At 46.1% G+C, this 17,018-nt stretch overlaps 1 protein-coding gene across 4 annotated transcripts in view; it reads left to right on the forward strand.

The window, feature by feature from the left end:
• FBXO25 (F-box protein 25) overlaps nt 1-17,018 on the forward strand; it is a 40,735-nt gene that overhangs the window by 11,622 nt on the left and 12,095 nt on the right. For all 4 annotated transcript variants that reach the window (XM_040966826.1, XM_040966828.1, XM_040966827.1 and 1 more), the window contains exons 3-5: nt 1,838-1,941; nt 3,885-3,934; nt 7,224-7,316. In XM_040966826.1, coding sequence (XP_040822760.1) covers nt 1,838-1,941; nt 3,885-3,934; nt 7,224-7,316 — 247 coding nt within the window. The remainder of the gene's footprint in view (nt 1-1,837; nt 1,942-3,884; nt 3,935-7,223; nt 7,317-17,018) is intronic.

Here is a 17,018-nt window from a genome sequence, read left to right on the forward strand (position 1 = left end):
GCCAGGAGCCAGGAGCTTCTTCCAGGTCTCCCATAGGGGTAGTAGGGGCCCAAATCTGTGGGCTGGCATGTGCTGCTTTCCCAGGCCATAAGCAGGGAGCTGGATGGGAAGCAGAATAGCTGGTATTAGAACCAGCACTCATATAGGATGAGGATGCTGAAAGGTGGAGGATTAGCCTGTTTGAGCACTGTCTGCCCTCTAGTGTTCAAGTTTTTAAGGAGATAACCCAGAGGTGAATCAATGGTGGTGAATGGGGGTGATCCGTGGTATCAAAAGGCCCTTTGTGACCTAGGGAGAGGAAAGGAAGATGAGGAAGATGGGAAAGAGAGGAAAGGAAGATGGGCCACAGCTCCTGTTTTTCCCAGGCATCCATGGCCTCTGAGGCTCTCTGTGAGGACGTGAAATAGTTTGAATCTGGTGTCCTGGAGTCTTCAGTCACACCCTTTGGCACCTGTGTACAGATTAGGACCTGACTTCCAAGACCTCAAACAGGATTCTTGGGAACCTGTAGAGTGAGGTGGGGGCTACAGGGTTAGTTGTGAGCGATTTTAGGCCTTGGTCATGCTGTTCCAGCAAGATGATAGCTTGTTGATGGCCTCAGGCTCAGCCAGTAAGTGATGTGCTAGATCTAGGAAAATGTATCTGAAAGGAAGAGCAGAGTACACCTGTCAGTCATTTCCCAGGACCACACCCAGGCCCCTGTTCTAAGCTGTACCATGGGGATGACAATGCTATAATCGGCAGTGATGGTGGGGAATGTCAATGTCAGGACTGGAGGATGGCCTGTGCCAAGGGTCTTTCCACCGAGGCAGCACAGGTACCCCAGGGTCAGAGGATGCCAGCACTCATTTTCTATGTGTAGGAAGATGCTAAGTGCCTAGGGACCAAGCACCTTGTTGGTAAAAGTGACAAAATATGCAAGAGAACTCATCCCAAAGGAGCAAAAAGGCAGGAGCTTTGGAGACAAACGAAAGGGAGGTTGGGCACTGGAGGAAGTCCATGGCCAGCTAGCAGTAGGAAAAAAGAAGACTGTGGGCACTGTCAATTGGGAGCAGTCCTCCACTGCTTTCTCAAGTTCTTTGTGAAGGACCAGAGGATGTCAGACTTGGAGTGTTGGCCTTCCTGCATTCTCTCAGTCCCTGGGTGCAAAAAATGAAAATGTTGTGCATCTTTAATTTTGAAGGTATGGGTTGCTGTTTACATTTTTTTTTTTTTGTCACAAAGAAGAAACTTAAAAGCTTTTCACATCAGTTAGCTTTTGCTGTCTGATCTTACTTCCTTATTTCATAAAAAGAACTATTGAGAATGCTTTTTGTTTCACGCTTCCATGGTGAAGCTGTGTGCTTTACTGATTTGGCTCTAGTTGATGCTTGGTGAGAAGATACACAGTGTATACAAGAAGGGCACAGATTCACCACCCAAGCTTACACATTCATTCATGCAGAGTATCACTCACATGTCCCCAGGGGTTTATAGTTCTGTCTACACTCTGTGTTTGTTGAAGCATTTTGATGACTGAAACAACTTGGCAACCATGTCAGAGCATTTAGGAAGTTTTCAAGTGCTCCTCAAGTTTTCTGAGTAATGCTCTCCCTCCCTACAACCAGGAGATATCTAAGATTTCTCCAAGTGAAAACCCAGTATTCTACATTGCTCTAGTAATTTTGACCCATTATATGTTGCTATGAAAGTTAATCAATACTTTCAGAACTTACTGTCATTTTTGTTTTGGGCTTATAAATTATAATCAGATATTTATCACATTCTCTTACAAAAGAAAAACCAAAGGATAATTTCCCTGAAATGATTGTTTTAATAAAGTGTACTTTTATTTCAGTATCCTGAATAGTGAAAATGAGGAAGTTTTCAGTAATGAAGAGCATGAGTGTGCATCCAAGAAAAGGAAAAAGGACCATTTTAGAAATGATGCAAATTCCCAAGGTAAGATCATTCTCATTAATAATTTTTGGCATTATCCTCCAAGAAGTTGATGTTCTGAGTTGTTTCGGAAGGGCTGGCTGGTGAAAGCAAGGTAAGACAAATGTGTCAGTGGTGGCTCTGAGCATGGGATCCATGATGTGGTGGTGTTGCAGCCCATTTACTGGAGTTGGAACATGTCCAAAGCCTGAAAACCAGCCATGCCTCTGAGTGATCTCTTTGTGGCCATGGATTCAGTTTATTCACAAGCAATACAGCCAAACCTAGCCAGATTCACTTGTACAAGATCACTGGAGATGGGAGCAGGATAGAGTGTAGCTGGAGCAAGGATTGTGAGTCCTCCATTCAGTGTGGGATAGGGGGTGCCAGGTGTAGGAGGACATTGTGACCCTAGAGGGTCAGCGAGCACAGGATTACAGTTGATTGGATAATATTTGCATGAGAGCAACAAAATGGCCACCTTTTGTATACCTGATTGGATATCATTTGTATAAGAACAGTTGAATGGACAGTATGTGTGTGAGAACACTTGGTGGAATATATAAGACAAAAGGAGTTCCAAACAAAAGCATAGAAACTGTTACTGGGTTTTGTTGATGAGCTCAATATTTCCTCCCTTATCCTATATAACCCTCAGTGTATAAAGTTTGAGGCAACTAATAAACTTCGGCTTTGACCATCAGTCAGGGTCCACGCATGTTACTATAAGCTCCGTGCACCAAGTTCATTGCTGCGGGACAGCGACACCAGGAAGGCAGACTTATCTGCCCCACACTGTCACACATGCAGCCACATATCCCCAAAGCTGTCATAGTACTGCCTTATATACTGCCTCCTATCATGATGACTGTCTCCACACAGCCCCACTACCTCCCATCGCTGTGACTGTCTCCACACAGCCTCACTACCTCCCATCACTGTGACTGTCTCCACACAGTCTCACTACCTCCCGTCACTGTGACTGTCTCCACACAGCCTCACTACTTCCCGTCACTGTGACTGTCCCCACATAGTGTCACTACCTCCCGTCACTGTGACTGTCCCCAAACACAGCCTCACTACCTCCTGTCACTATGACTGTCCCCACACACAGCCTCACTACCTCCCGTCACTGTGACTGTCCCCACATAGTGTTACTACCTCCCGTCACTGTGACTGTCCCCACACAGCCTCACTACCTCCCATCACTGTGACTGTCTCCACACAGTCTCACTACCTCCCGTCACTGTGACTGTCCCCACATAGTGTCACTACCTCCCGTCACTGTGACTGTCCCCACACAGCCTCACTACCTCTCATCACTGTGACTGTCCCCACACAGCCTCACTACCTCCCGTCACTGTGACTGTCCCCACATAGTGTCACTGCCTCCCGTCCTGTGATTGTCCCTCACTGCCTCACATCATTGTGACTATCATTGCATTGCCTCATGCACTTCCTCCTCTGCTGCCTCGCCTCACTGTTAATATCACTGCATTGCCTCAAATGCAATCTCGTCAGTAGAATTGTCAGCACACTACCTCACAGCATTGTGATTGTCACCCCATTACCTCACATTATTAAACTCACATCATTTGATTCTTTGGAACTTAAGTTATATTAAAGTTGTGTTTCTAGGGCAATAAAAGAGCGGCACTCTCGTATATGTAATAATTGATGGATAAATGCATTTTTTAGAATATAATAATATTTTGACTATAGTCCTTATTGATTCCAGTTTTATTCCATGATACTAAGTCTTGGTTTTCCTTTAAATCATTTTCTATGTGAGAGTGTTTATAATTACTGTCAGTATACTAAGAAATGCTGTTTATGTTTAGCTGAATAAAAGCATTTGTATTTAATAACTTATGTGACTTTGCTAACATTTGCAGTAATTAAGATTTTTTAAAGCTTAGTTGAAGTGATTTATCAGATTTTAAACAGAAAGTTAATTTTTATTGTAGGTTTCTATCGTGAAAAATGGATCTATGTCCATAAAGAGAGCACAAAAGAAGTAAGTATTTTGTCACAAGAGTTATTTTTCTCTCTGTTACCTTATATTAAGTAAATTACTTCCTTTGCCATGCCAGATATTTGTTTACTTTCCAACTGTTGCATGTGCGTGAGTGACTTTTAAAACACAATGTGTGTGGGAGGTGCTTCATGTATAATTTGTGCATGTGTTGTTGTGTGGTGCATGTAGTGCATGTGTTTATTATTGTGTTATACATTTATTTAGCCTACACTAGATGTGAATAGTCTGTATTTTGTGTGGAGTGTAGGGGAGTGAGTATGGTTATTACAACATATTGGCTCTGTGTCATGGATATGTTGGATTTAAGGTGTGTGCGTTTAAGTGTATGGATTGTGTGTTGTTGTGATGGGTATGTATTGATTGTGTTGTGTATCAAGTACAAGTAAGTGTGTGTAGTTTGCTGAGTACGTATACAGGGTGTGTGTAACATCTACAGGTGACTGCAGTGTGTAGTGCATGTAGGGTCAAGATTGGATGTGCAGTATATGGAGTGCGAGTATGAGAGCTGTATGACATGAGAGTGTTGATTGTGTCACGTAAAGGGGTTGATGGCATGAGTAGTAGTAGTGTGTGTCAAATGTGTGTATCAGGGTGTTTATGTGTGTTTCAGTGTGAATGTGTGCAGTATAGGTCATGTGTAGTGTGTTGAGTATATGTAGAGTACTCAGTGTGTTGAGTCTGACTGAGTATAGGAAGTGGGATATGTAGTATGCCAGATGTGAGTGCATATGTATAATGTGTCAACTGTATAAGTATGGCATGTATATGCTGGATGTTTGTATAAGGTATGTATGTAACTTGTACAGGTGTTTGTTGGGAGTGTGTGTTGAGTCTATGTGGTGTGTGTAATGTGTCAGGTGTATATGCCTTGAGTGTGGTGTCAGCAGTGAGTGTGGATATGTAATGTGTGCACTGGCATATGTGCTAGGTGTGAGTAGGTTATGTATGTTGGGTGTGAAAGTGGGATGTAGTATAGGGTGTGATTATAGTGTGGGGAATGGGATGAGTGTGGGATATGTATGTCAGATGTCAAGTTTGTTGGGTGTCTAGGATATGCATTCACCTGTGTGGGTTGTGTGCAGTAAGTGTGGTGTGAATAGATGTGTTGCATGAAGTTCAGCGTGAATGTGATCCATTGTATCTGTAGTGTGCAGTAAGTGTGAGTGTGTTGGCTGTGTGTAGTATGAGCATGTGGGTGTCTAGTGTGTGCAGGATGTGATTATGGATGTGGACTGTGGTATAAATGTAAAGTGTTGAGTTTCTGTGATGTGCAGGGTGTTGAGTGTGTGGAAAGTGCATTCACGTGTGTGTAACACATGTTCTCTACCCAGACCCCCGTGGTTCCTTTCTGGGGAGCCCGCAGAGCTCACCAGCTGGGTGAATGTGCCTGGCTACTCCCTCCACAGGGAACCCACTGTGCAAGTTGAATTCTTTCTCTTGCCAAGTTAACTATTTTTTTTTATTATCCATAAAGCATACTTCCATTTCCTTTACTCAGTATTAGAGAAGCTTATCTTGGAAGTTCTGTGTTTATTTTGTTTTGTGGGAGTGGCTTTCTGTCTTACTGAATCATGCTAGAGAAAGCTAAGGTGTTTTGAAACTAGCCCTGCATCATGGTAAGTGAAGATCAGATTCTCAGGGAAAAAAAATATGACTGGCCCTACATGGTGATAGTCAGTCCTCAAGGTGGACCTAACCTGACTGACTAACCTGTGACAGGCTGTGAAGTCTTTTCTTTGGCTCAGTGTTGGTGAGGGCAGAGTCCAGACAGGAACTTGTTGGAACATAGGGCTATCCTGTGGGTCCTGGGAGCAGGGATATGAGCAGGCTCAGGAAGAGACCAGAACCCACAACCCACAGGTCTGAGCCGTTGGTATGTGCTCAGCTCTGCTCATCTGCTCCAGGGTGGTCACGGCAGCTCCAGGGGGTCTCAGGACATGGTTTGGTGTTGCAGTTCTGGGGCCCTGTGGAGAACACATGCACACGGTGCAGACTGCCGCTGGTCAGAGCTGCCTCAGTGTCAGAGCACCCTTGTGTACAGTTCTGTTCCCCAGGAGGACACGGGACGAACACACTGACTTGGTGTGCACACGTTAAGACTGCACCTGTGACCCGAGAACAAGGGATCAGGTGTTGTGCATCCCCCTGACTGAGACACTGGGATCAGCTGTTGTCTATGATCTGGCTCCACAGTGACTGGAGGATGACCTGTCACTGTGTTTGCTGTTCCTTCCAGTTTGTGCCCCTACAGCTCTAAACAGACCGTGTATCTTTTTAGCATTTCAGATATGGAAAAAGTTCAAAATGGTTTAGCCCAACATGCAAATCTGAACCAGAAGATATAGAATGTGGGTTGTGGGCCCGGTGTGGTGGCCTAGCGGCCAAAGTCCTCACTTTGGGCGCACCGAGATCCCATATGGGCGCCGATTCTGATCCTGGCAGCCCTACTTCCCATCCATTTCCCTGCTTGTGGCCTGGGAATGTAGTCGACCTGCACCCGTGTGGGAGATCTGGAGGAAGTTCCTGGCTTCTGGCTTCGGATCGGTGCAGCTCTAGCTGTTGATGCCACTTGGATCAGATAAAAGATCTTCCTCTCTGTCTCTCCTCCTCTCTGCATATCTGACTTTCCAATAAAAATAAAAATAAATCTTTAAAAAGAAGAATATGGGGTGCATCCTTAGAGAATTCTCAGATCAGAGGGGGTGCCTCTGCAGGACTAAAGAATTCTATTTCAGTCTCTTTTTACTCTCAGGTCTGACTTCCAGTTTCTTTGGGTTTTCAGTGCTCAGTGTCCACACTGCCAGCGTGGAAAGGACCTGCCTTGTCCAGCCATGCCTGCCACATGCCAGGGGCCTCTCCCAGCCATGTCCGTGCATGCTGCCAGCACCTATACCTTATGCTAGAGCTACACAAGTCACCTGTGTCTGACCAGAAGTTGTGTCCCATTTTTATATCTTTCTTAACAGTGTCTCCCCTCAGTCTGTCCCCAGGAAAGTAAGCCAACAATATACTTAATGAAAGTTTTCTGTGTTATTGTATCATCAATAACATTAAAATAAGTTTCCACGTAGAAATATGCCTTGGTTATGCATAAGTGGCTTAAATTTAATTTAAGCAACTTAAATTGCTATAATGTTACTCTCATCTTCAGAGTAAAAACAGTTATCTTTGGCAATTTTTTAAAGCACTTTTGTGCATTCTAGTTGCGTTTGCTTGCTGGCTAGTTCTGACACTCTGTTGACCCTAGCTGCCTTATGTTGCTTCCCAGAGGCATGGCTACTGCACCCTGGGAGAAGCCTTCAACCGGCTGGATTTCTCAAGTGCCATTCAGGACACGCGAAGGTTCAACTATGTGGTCAAGGTATGTGTTTTCAGGACTGTGGATGACTCTTCAAGAAATACACAATGAAGCTGCTATGTGTCAGAGGGTTCATTTGCTTCTGGAATCTTCCTCAGCTACTGTTTGCTATGTAGGACAGAAAGTTGACTGGGAGCTGGAGGAACAGAGGTAACTGAGGATCTAGGGTGTAACTGCTAGAAGATTTCATCAGCTCTGTGGGCTAACGCCACACAGCTCCTCAAACAGTGCCGGGGCAAGAGGTTACAGGTGTGCTTGATTCTCTTGCATTCTCCACTTTGTTTTTCCTAAAGAAGAGGAAGAACTAACTGACAAGCAAAAGGAATTTTGTTCAAGTATGGCTTTTTTGTACAGGTTTTATTGCATTTATGATAGTTCAGACAAAATTTTAAATTGTTTTGTTCAGTAGAGGGGCCTGGGCCTGTTGCATTTGCCATGTGCTGTATTTATATACAGCTCAATGGCAGTGTACTCTGCTCTCCTTCCTTGTGCTGGAGGCAAGGTGTGAGTTAGGGTGTGCAGGATCATCATCCTGGCTCTTGGTGTGGTGGCATGAGGCCTTGGGAAGGTTTCTTCTCCTACTTACCCCAAGTGTCCTGGGAGGAAAGCAAGAGGAGTAGTGGGGGAAGCTGTGGGGAAGGTAATCTCCTCAATTTAATCCCAGCAGGACGTTCTGGGGCTCTGCTGTGGTATGTGTGACCAACACCTGGCTGCCACCCTTGTGTTTGGGCACTCCCTTCTGGGATCTCAGGGACAGCTGCATCTCAATGAGCAGAACTGTTCCTCAGGTGCCTGTCACACAAGTGGGGAAACAGAGCCCCATCTCAGCTTCATGAAAGCGTTCCACCATTGATGTCAGCAGAGATGTGTTTTACAGGGAGCATGAAAAGTTCAGACCATGCATGGTTGTATTTTAGTAGGAATGTGTGAACATCGTGGATGGAAGTCAAAGAAATAGAGGCCAGGGAGGGAAGAAGGTGCAGCTCTGGGCTGATTGGGGGAAAGTCAGTTACCTCTTGTGGTGCCAGGGCTGGGTCTGTTGTGCTTTTGACCTGTGGGCTTCCTTGTGATTTTACTGTATCCTCATATCACATATGGCCGTTATTTATCAGACAACTTTTCTTCAGAATCACTCTTTGAAAATGGAACCAACTTCAGGCATGTAACTGGCATTTTCTATCCATGTGAAATGAACACATAACCAGAATGAGATGCAGTGCTGTGTGCCAGTGGCTGAGCTGGAAGCACAGGAAAGCCCTAGTGGCAGGCAGGATCACCTGGTGAGTTTAGGAGGAAATCCCCCAGTCTCAGAATAATTTTCACCAAGTTCAGCAGTTTCCCTAACAGATGCACTCCTGTCTGCATCCTGCTGAAAACCAGTCCAGGGCCCTCTTTGCATGACCTCTGTGGTAAGTGGGGGTTGGGGGTGCTCACCTGGCTGGACTTAGTGGCATTGTCCCTCCCCACACCAGTGTCCCTGACTTATCCTTGGTTCCATAGCCTGCTGTGTCTCCGGGGAACATGTGGCCAGCTGCACTTGATATGGGTTTCCCATACTTCTTTGTAACAGGCCCAAGAAGCTTTCTCCCTGGACAGATAGTGTCAGGTCAGATGCAACTTTGTTCTGACCCTGGGAACAAATGGCTCCTTGCATCTGACTCATCTTAGAGCTCACTTCCCATTTGTCCACGGACAGTCACATCCAGCACCTTGTGCACTGAGAACTGGCGCGTGAGTGCCTATCTAAAGAGCTCGACACTAGATTCATCATGAATCTTGCCCCTGTCATCATTCCATCACATGGGTGTGCTGGTGAGGCCGGCTCAAATTCCACTGGCACAGCATTCAGCAAGATGATTACAGTGACCTGGCTGGGGCCTGACCCTCCTTGGCGCTCCACATTGTGCTGTCAACAGCCTCATGGGAAGGTCCCAGCATGAGTCCCAAGAAGCAGGGCTTAGTTTGTTCACAGGTAAGCCCTTCATAGTGGGCTGCTAGGCTCTGGGCAGGCAAGAATCTGGACACAGAAGTGCAGCCTGTGTCTGCACAGCTGCCTCTTTCCTGGATGAAAAGGGTTTAGACTGTGGGTGTTTAAGTCTTAAAACAAAAACAGAAAAAGCAAAAATACTTTATGTAAAATGAGCAAATTGCATGTATTTCACAATACAATGATAATTCTCACCCTCCCACATTCTGTATCCATTCTCCTTCTTCTTTATTTTTGCTTTAATTTTTGCAATGGCATACTTTGATTTCATTTCACACTCACCTTCTCAATACTCCATTGGGTAAAGCTTTCAAGAAATAACAAGTAGACACCCTGTAAACCATAATCAAATTTCAAAATGTCAATCTTGCTAACATAGAGTACCCTTTTTATGCTCTGTGTATTAATACCACAGATCAGGGAAAAACACAATGTCTGGCTTTTGGGGACTAGCTGATTTCACTAAGCAAAAAGGTTTCCAGTTGCATCCATTTTATTGCAAAAGTCAGGATTCCATTCCTTTTGATGGCTCAGTAGTATTCCATAGTGTGGGAGTGTGGGGGTGAGGGGAATCACATTTTCTTTATTCACTCATCTGTTGATGGACAGCTGGCTTGATTCTGTATCTTAGCTTTGGCGAATTGAGCTACAATAAGCACGGGTATACAAATAACTCTTTCAGCTGTTACTGTCATTTGTTTTGGGTAAATTTTCAGGGGTGGAGTAGCTGGGTATATGGTAGATATTTTTTCAAATCTCCTATGAGTCTCCAAACTTTCCTTCTTAATGATTGCACTAGTTGACGTTCTCATGGGTGTAGATTAGGGTGCTTTTTCTCCAACTCCCCACCAGCATGCATTGTTTTGTTGTTCTCTGATTCTGACCAGTGAGATGCAGCCTCATTGTGGTTTTCACAGGTGAGCCTGAACATTCCTTCATGGGTCTGTTGGTCATTTGAATGTCATCCTTTGAAAAATGACTGTTAATATCCTTTTTTTTTTCCTTTGCTTTTTCTTTTCTTTTGTTTGTTTTCATTTTTTTTTTTTTTTTAAAGATTTATTTTTATTATTTTTTTATTGGAAAGGCGGATATACAGAGAGGAGATACAGAGAGGAAGATCTTCCATCCGATGATTCACTCCCCAAGTGAGCTGCAACGGGTCGATACTATGCCGATCCGAAGCCAGGAGCCTCTTCCGGGTCTCCCACACGGGTGCAGGGTCCCAAAGCTTTGGGCCGTCCTCAACTGCCTTCCCAGGCCACAGGCAGGGAGCTGGAAGGGAAGCGGGGCTGCCGGGATTAGAACCGGCGCCCATATGGGATCCCGGGCGTGCAAGGCGAGGACTTAACCACTTGCGCCACCGCGCCGGGCCCTGTTTGTTTTCATTTTTGAATTATATTTTTGACCATCCTTACATGGTTAATTAGGGTAAAAAAGGTTCAAGGACTGTAGGAATGTGGGTAAGACTATTATTCCCATATTGTTTCCTTTATGTATCTGAGGGAGAGGGGATATTGAGGGAGAAGCCCCACCCAGTTTCTCACCCATCCCAGGTCCCGGATGTAGGGCATGCTCCGAGGTTCTTGTTCAAGTGGTTTTGATAGTTCACCAGTTATGAATCACTGCCAGTCTTGCCACTCCAAGCACGATGAGGTCATTGAAGAATCCACTGATTGACATAGTTCATCATAGAGTCTCCATTTGCCCAATATTTTGCTGCCAACATACAGCTGAGGTGGTTGATTGACTTGTTCTGTCTTCTCTCTTTTCTTGGTTAGGGTTCCGAGTCCGGCATTTTGATTGGGGAGATCCACAAAGAAACTTTGTCTGAGGTATTCCCGGACCAGATTCTTGTATGTGCTAGCAAGTACAGGGCCCGGCACAGTCCATCGCCCCAATCAGCTGGTGGTTGCAATTGCTGGGTTGGTTCTGTTTTCAGCCCCGACTTCCACTGGAACCAATGGGTGTTGCAGTCCAGCCTGGTTCTGCCCAGCACATACTTGGCCCTCGCATAAATCAGTGGGAGCTGCAGCCTAGTCGGAGTGACCCACAGTAACCCCCACTAGGCCCGCCCCCTACCCTGGTTTGCCAGTATGTGTACCAGACTAGTCCAGTCTGTCCCACATCCCATTCAGCTCTCATACATGTCAATGGGTGTTAAAGCTTAGTTCCATCTAACCAGTTCCCCTATGCAGCCCACACACATGCTGTTGAGTGTCTCTCTTGTCTAGCCACCCCAGTCCCTGTCCTAGTTTTTGTGCCCTCCTGTGGGAGTGGTAATCCAACAGGGAGGAGCCCACTATTTCCCTCGCAGCCTCTCCCACTCCCGGATTATGCACTCTCTAGGTGGTTCTGTGGTTTGACTTGAGAGAATTAGCCCCCAGGGCTAGCTTCTGCCAGTTGATGCTGCAGCTAAGCCCAAACAAGCCTCACCCACTCTAATTTTGTTTGCACCAGTAGGAATAATCAGCTCAGCCTGGCTTTTCCCTGATCTAGTCCACATGAGGCCCACAGGTGTTGTAGCCCTGCTTAGTCTGGTCCTGTCCCCTTCCCAGTTCATGCTTTCCAGTGGGAGTAGCTGTCCAGCAAGGGAACCCCACCCCCCTATTCCCCCTGCCGGCTTCGCCCCCTCCCTTCCTGGTTCTCATGCATGCTGGTTGGGCAGTGCGGTCACATCCGCTACAGGCAACCTCACCTTGGGTTTCCGTATTGTACACTGGTTTTTGTCACAACCGAACCTGGCTCAACCCACACTCTGTACCGGTGCTCGGATTTGCTAGTGGATGACATGAACTGATTCAGCCTGGTCTGCACCCGACCCATGCCAAATGTATGCCAGTGGGAAACTTTCCATGGCCTGTTCTGGGCTGTTTCCTATCATGCTTCTTGCGCTTACCTGCAGGGTCTGTGTCCTGCCAGAGGAGTTGCCCAGGCTCCTCCATCAGAACCTCTCCCAATGTCAGATTTTGTGCATATCAGGGGATCCATGAGCCAGCCCTACTAAGTTCACCTCCTGTCCTAGTAGGAACAGTGGCTTTTCCTGACTGGCCTTCAACTCAAACTGGTTCTTGCTGTTGGATGTTTCAGTCCCGCCATGGCTCATCCATACCCACATATGGCTTACACATGGTTCAGTAGGGGTTGAGACCTCACCCAGTTCATCCCACATCTCCCTGGGTCCTCCAGGACACCAGATGGTATTGGATTCTGGCCCGGCCTGGTGCGTCCAGTACCAGCCCACACTTGTGCCATGGGAGACTACAACCTTATCCTGATCAGAACGCAGCCCACACTCCAGCCCCTGCACTCCTCAGTGGAACCCCAGCCTAGCTAGTGTGTCCCCTTAGCTCTTTAACCGGGCCTGTTCCCAGCCATAGATCACATGCATGCCAGTAGTTGCTCTGACTCAGCCTGACTCAGCCCCTCACCTGTCCCAACCTCTGCCTTAGACACTGTGGCTTAGCGTTCCTGGCTCACGCAGACCAGCAGGTGCAAGAGCCTAGCTTGGCATGACCTGTGCTCCATCCTGGTCTCTAGTTTCGCTTGTGGGATAAGGTTTGCTCAGTCCTGCCCGGTACACTCTGTTCCATTACCAATTGCATTACATTAGCCAGCTGTTGGAGTTACTTTGCCCAGCTTGTCCGATCCCCAGGTCTGGACCACATGTTCACCAGCGGGAATTATGACTCGCCAGGGGAATTTCCCAAGTTCCTCCACTTGATCCACTCCCAGACCCAGTTCTCATACATGCCTTTGGGTTTTAGGCCAGGTTCCAGCACAGTCTGGCCTTCCATTTGGCCTTGTATGAGCTGGTGAACGTTGCAGCCCGGCCCACCCCACACCCTATTCAGGATGCACATTTGGGTGCTGCTGCCTCGACCAGTCCAGACTGTTGTCGGTTCCTTCACCTGTGATTGATGGCAGGCTTCTTGGTCACACCTAACTTAGTCCATCAGCACCTCAACTCTTGAGCTACCCAGTGGGGCTAGAATTTCCACAGGGTTTGGCCCACTCATCTCCCACAGAATCTACCCCCGGATATGGTTCTTGAGTGCTAGTTAATGTCATGGCCCTGCCTGATGTGACTCGTGTCCTGATCCATCATCATGTCAGGTAATGGAACATGACCCTGCTGGACAAGCCCTGAGCCTTAGCTTTTGCATGGACTGGTGTTCGGTGGTCAGCATTATTCAGTGATTACAAGTTCTTCAAAGGAAGAGTTACTGTCATTGGGAATCTTTAGGATTGATTCACATCCCACAAGCACAGTGGGTTCAACCTGGAGCTACCTAAGCAGTGATTCAAAGGACCAAAACCCCAGAGCTCCTGGCTAGGCAGCCAGCAGGCAGAGCCTGGCGCCAAATGGCACACTGGCCGCCCAGGGACAGCTCACCTCGTGCATGCAGTGGCTGGCATCAGGGAACTGGGCATGAGATGCCTTCGCCTGAGATCCAACCCCCTCAGCAGCCGGTAGGCTGTAGGAAGTTTAAACCCCCAGATCCAAGGTCGCGCCCCTCCCGAATCCCATCCACCACTCAATGATGGTGGTTGTTTAGGCCCCGGGCCAACTCCATCACAGAGACTCCCCTGCCCCTGTGTACTCACCCCAAAGGGAGCAGCCCCTGGAGCCCAGGCAGGCCCAGGGACAACTCACCACATGTACGCAGTGGTTGGTTTAGGGATCCGGGCATGAGACACCCTGTCCTGAGACCCATTCTGCCTGTTAATCTCCTTTATCCATTCTCTACCTGGATTGTCTTTATGCTTATTGAGTTTCTTAAGTTTTTTTTTTTTTTAATATAAGGATTGTTTATTTGAAAGGAAGATTTACAGAGAGAAGCAGAGTGAAAGTGTCTTTCCGTCTGTTTTTTCACTCCCAAGATGACTGCCATAGCTAGAGCTGAGCTGATCTGAAGCCAGGAGCTTCTTCTGGTTCTCCTATGTGGGTGCAGGCACCGAAGCACTCGAAGCCATCATCCACTGCTCTCAGGCCTTAAACAGGGAGCTGGACTGGAAGTGGAGCAGCCAGAACGTGAATCAGTGCCCCAGTGGGATGCCAGTATTGCAGGAAGAGAATTTGCTTGATACATACCACACTAGCCCCTGTTGAGCCTTTAGAGATCCTGGATAGTAATCCTCTATCAAATGCACAGTTTTTAAGTATTTTCTGTTATTTTGTTGTTTGCCTCTTTGAGTTTCCTTTGCAGTACAGAAGTTTCCTTAACTTGATGTAGTTCCCTTTATTTCCCTTTGCCTTATTGTATGTGCGTCTAGTATCTTTTCCAAGAAGTTTTTGACTACCTGTGTTCTGCAATTTCCCCAATGTTTCCTCTAGTATTTGATGGCATCACATTATGGATTCAGATCCCTAATCCATTTTGAATTGACTTTTGTCTAAAGTATAAGCTAGAAGTCTTGTTTCATACTTCTGCACACATAAATGTAATTTTCCCCGAACTGTTTGTTAAGAGACTGACCTTTGGCCTGGTACAATAGCCTGGTAGCTGAAGTCCTTGCTTTGCACGTGCCAGGATCCCATCTGGATGCTGGTTCTAATCCCAGTGACACCACTTCCCACCCAGCTTTCTGCTTGTGGCCTAGAAAAGTAGTTGAGGACGGCCCAAATCCTTGGATCTATGCACCCGTGTGGGAGACCTGAAGGAGGCTCCTGGCCCCTGGCTTCAGATCGGTGCAACTCCAGCCATTGCAGCCATTTGGGGAGTGAATCAGCAGATGGAAGATCTTTCTCTGTCTCTCCTCCTCTCTATATATCTGACATTCACTGAAAATAAATAGATACATCTTAAAAATAAATAAACTGACCTTTCTCCCTTGATTGATTTCAGTTAGCTTATCAAAAATTAGTTCATTGTAGGTCTGTGGATTCAGTTCTGGGACTTCTATTCTGCTTCATTGATCCTCAAATCTGTTTTTATGCCATCACCAGGCTATTTTGAACACCTGCCCCATGGTACATCTTGAAGGCTGATATTGTGATACTTCCATCTTTGCTTTTGTTGTTCAATGTTGCTTTAGTATTTGGGGTCTTTTGTGTTCCCATATGAATTTTAGCATAACATTTTCTATATCTGGAAAGACTGCTGTGGGTATTCTGATTGGGATCAGGTTGAATCCATAACTTGATTTTGGTAGTATTGATATTTCGGCATTTTATTCTATCTACAAATGTGGTAGAATTTTTCCACTTTTGTTGTCTTCTATTTCTTTAATGTTTTGTGGTTCTCACTGTGGGGAATCACTCAAATCCTTGCTTAAACTTATTCCAATATATTTATTTTTGTTGTTGTTATTATTGTAGCTTAGGTGAGTGGGACTGAACTTAAAACTTCTTTTTGAGTCATATAATTGTGTATACAAAGACTATTGAATTTGGTGTGTTGGTTTTATATCCCGCAACTTTCCCAAACTATGATTTTCCATAGTCCCTTACTAGATAGTCTTTTGGCTCCCCTATGTAAAGAATCATGTCATCTGCCAACAGGGATAGTCTGACTTCCTTCCAGTTTATATCCATTTGATTGCTTTTTTTGCATAATGACTGTGGCTAAAGCTGCCAGGGTTAGAGTATAGAACAGTCACAGTGAGAGTGAGCACCCTTGCCTGGTTCTAGAGCTGACTGGAATGCCTCCCACTTTCCCATTCCGTATGGTGCTGGCTGTGCATTTATTGTGTGTTGACTTGATTGTTCATTCTACACCCATTTTACTTAAGGTTTTTTAGTATGAAGGGTGTTGTGTTTTTACCCAGTGCTTTCTCTGTGTCTGTTGAGATGATCAGTTTGTTGATGTTATGTATCGCGTTTATGAATTTGCTATGTTGAACCTTGCCTACATACCATGGTAAATCCCACCTGATCTGGGTGAGTGATCTTTCTGATGTTTTGTTGGATTCGGTTAGCCAGTATTTTACTGAGTTTTGCATCTGGGCTCATCAGGGCTTTTGGGCTGTAGTTGTCTTTCTCTCTTTTATCTTTTTCTGGTCTGGGGACTCGGGTGACGCTGGAACTGCCTTCAGATGGTTGCAGAGACATCTGGGAGACCAGTGATGGTGGAAGTCTCTGTGAGCTTTATTGCTCCTTCACCTCTGCTTATATACTCTTCCCCCCAAATCCTAATTTAGCCAGGAAGTTGGATACAGATGAGTTCAATTAGTCTAGGTGTTTTTAGCTGCAAGCCCAGTTCCTGTTCCTGCCCAGTCCAATAAGCACTAATCAACTCCTTAGCCCACAACAGGTCCCCCTTTTTGTTTTAAAGCAGACTTGAATGTACCTGTCTTAGGTTGTGGACTCTCAGGTCATCAGCCTTACCCATCATCAGGAATCTTTGTAGCATGACGGAGCCCTTGTCTTAGGTTGGTCAGTGCCTGGTCCATCTTACCCATCACTGGCTGCCATTCAATGCGTTGCCTGCTGCAGCTGCACAAACCATACTTGGGAAGGCTGGTAACCCTGTTCCATGGCTAGGAGTATCTTTAGCTCGGTAGCAATAAACAGACAGCTTGGGAAATATTTTGCACTTGCACAGGTGTTACATACATAAAGACATGATGATTGGGAACAAGAGGCCCTAACCATATCCCACAGCATGTGCCACTCCTCTGCCAACAAATCAACCCTCTGTTACGATGTAAATATGCCCACTTGCATGTATTCATCTACACAGTTCTGTTGTTCCATCGCTCAGGCGGTCAGTTCTGCA

Source organism: Ochotona curzoniae, unplaced genomic scaffold, assembly GCF_017591425.1.
Source record: "Ochotona curzoniae isolate NIBS_2020 unplaced genomic scaffold, NIBS_Ocur_1.0 scaffold_4506, whole genome shotgun sequence".
Classification (NCBI taxonomy): domain Eukaryota; kingdom Metazoa; phylum Chordata; class Mammalia; order Lagomorpha; family Ochotonidae; genus Ochotona; species Ochotona curzoniae.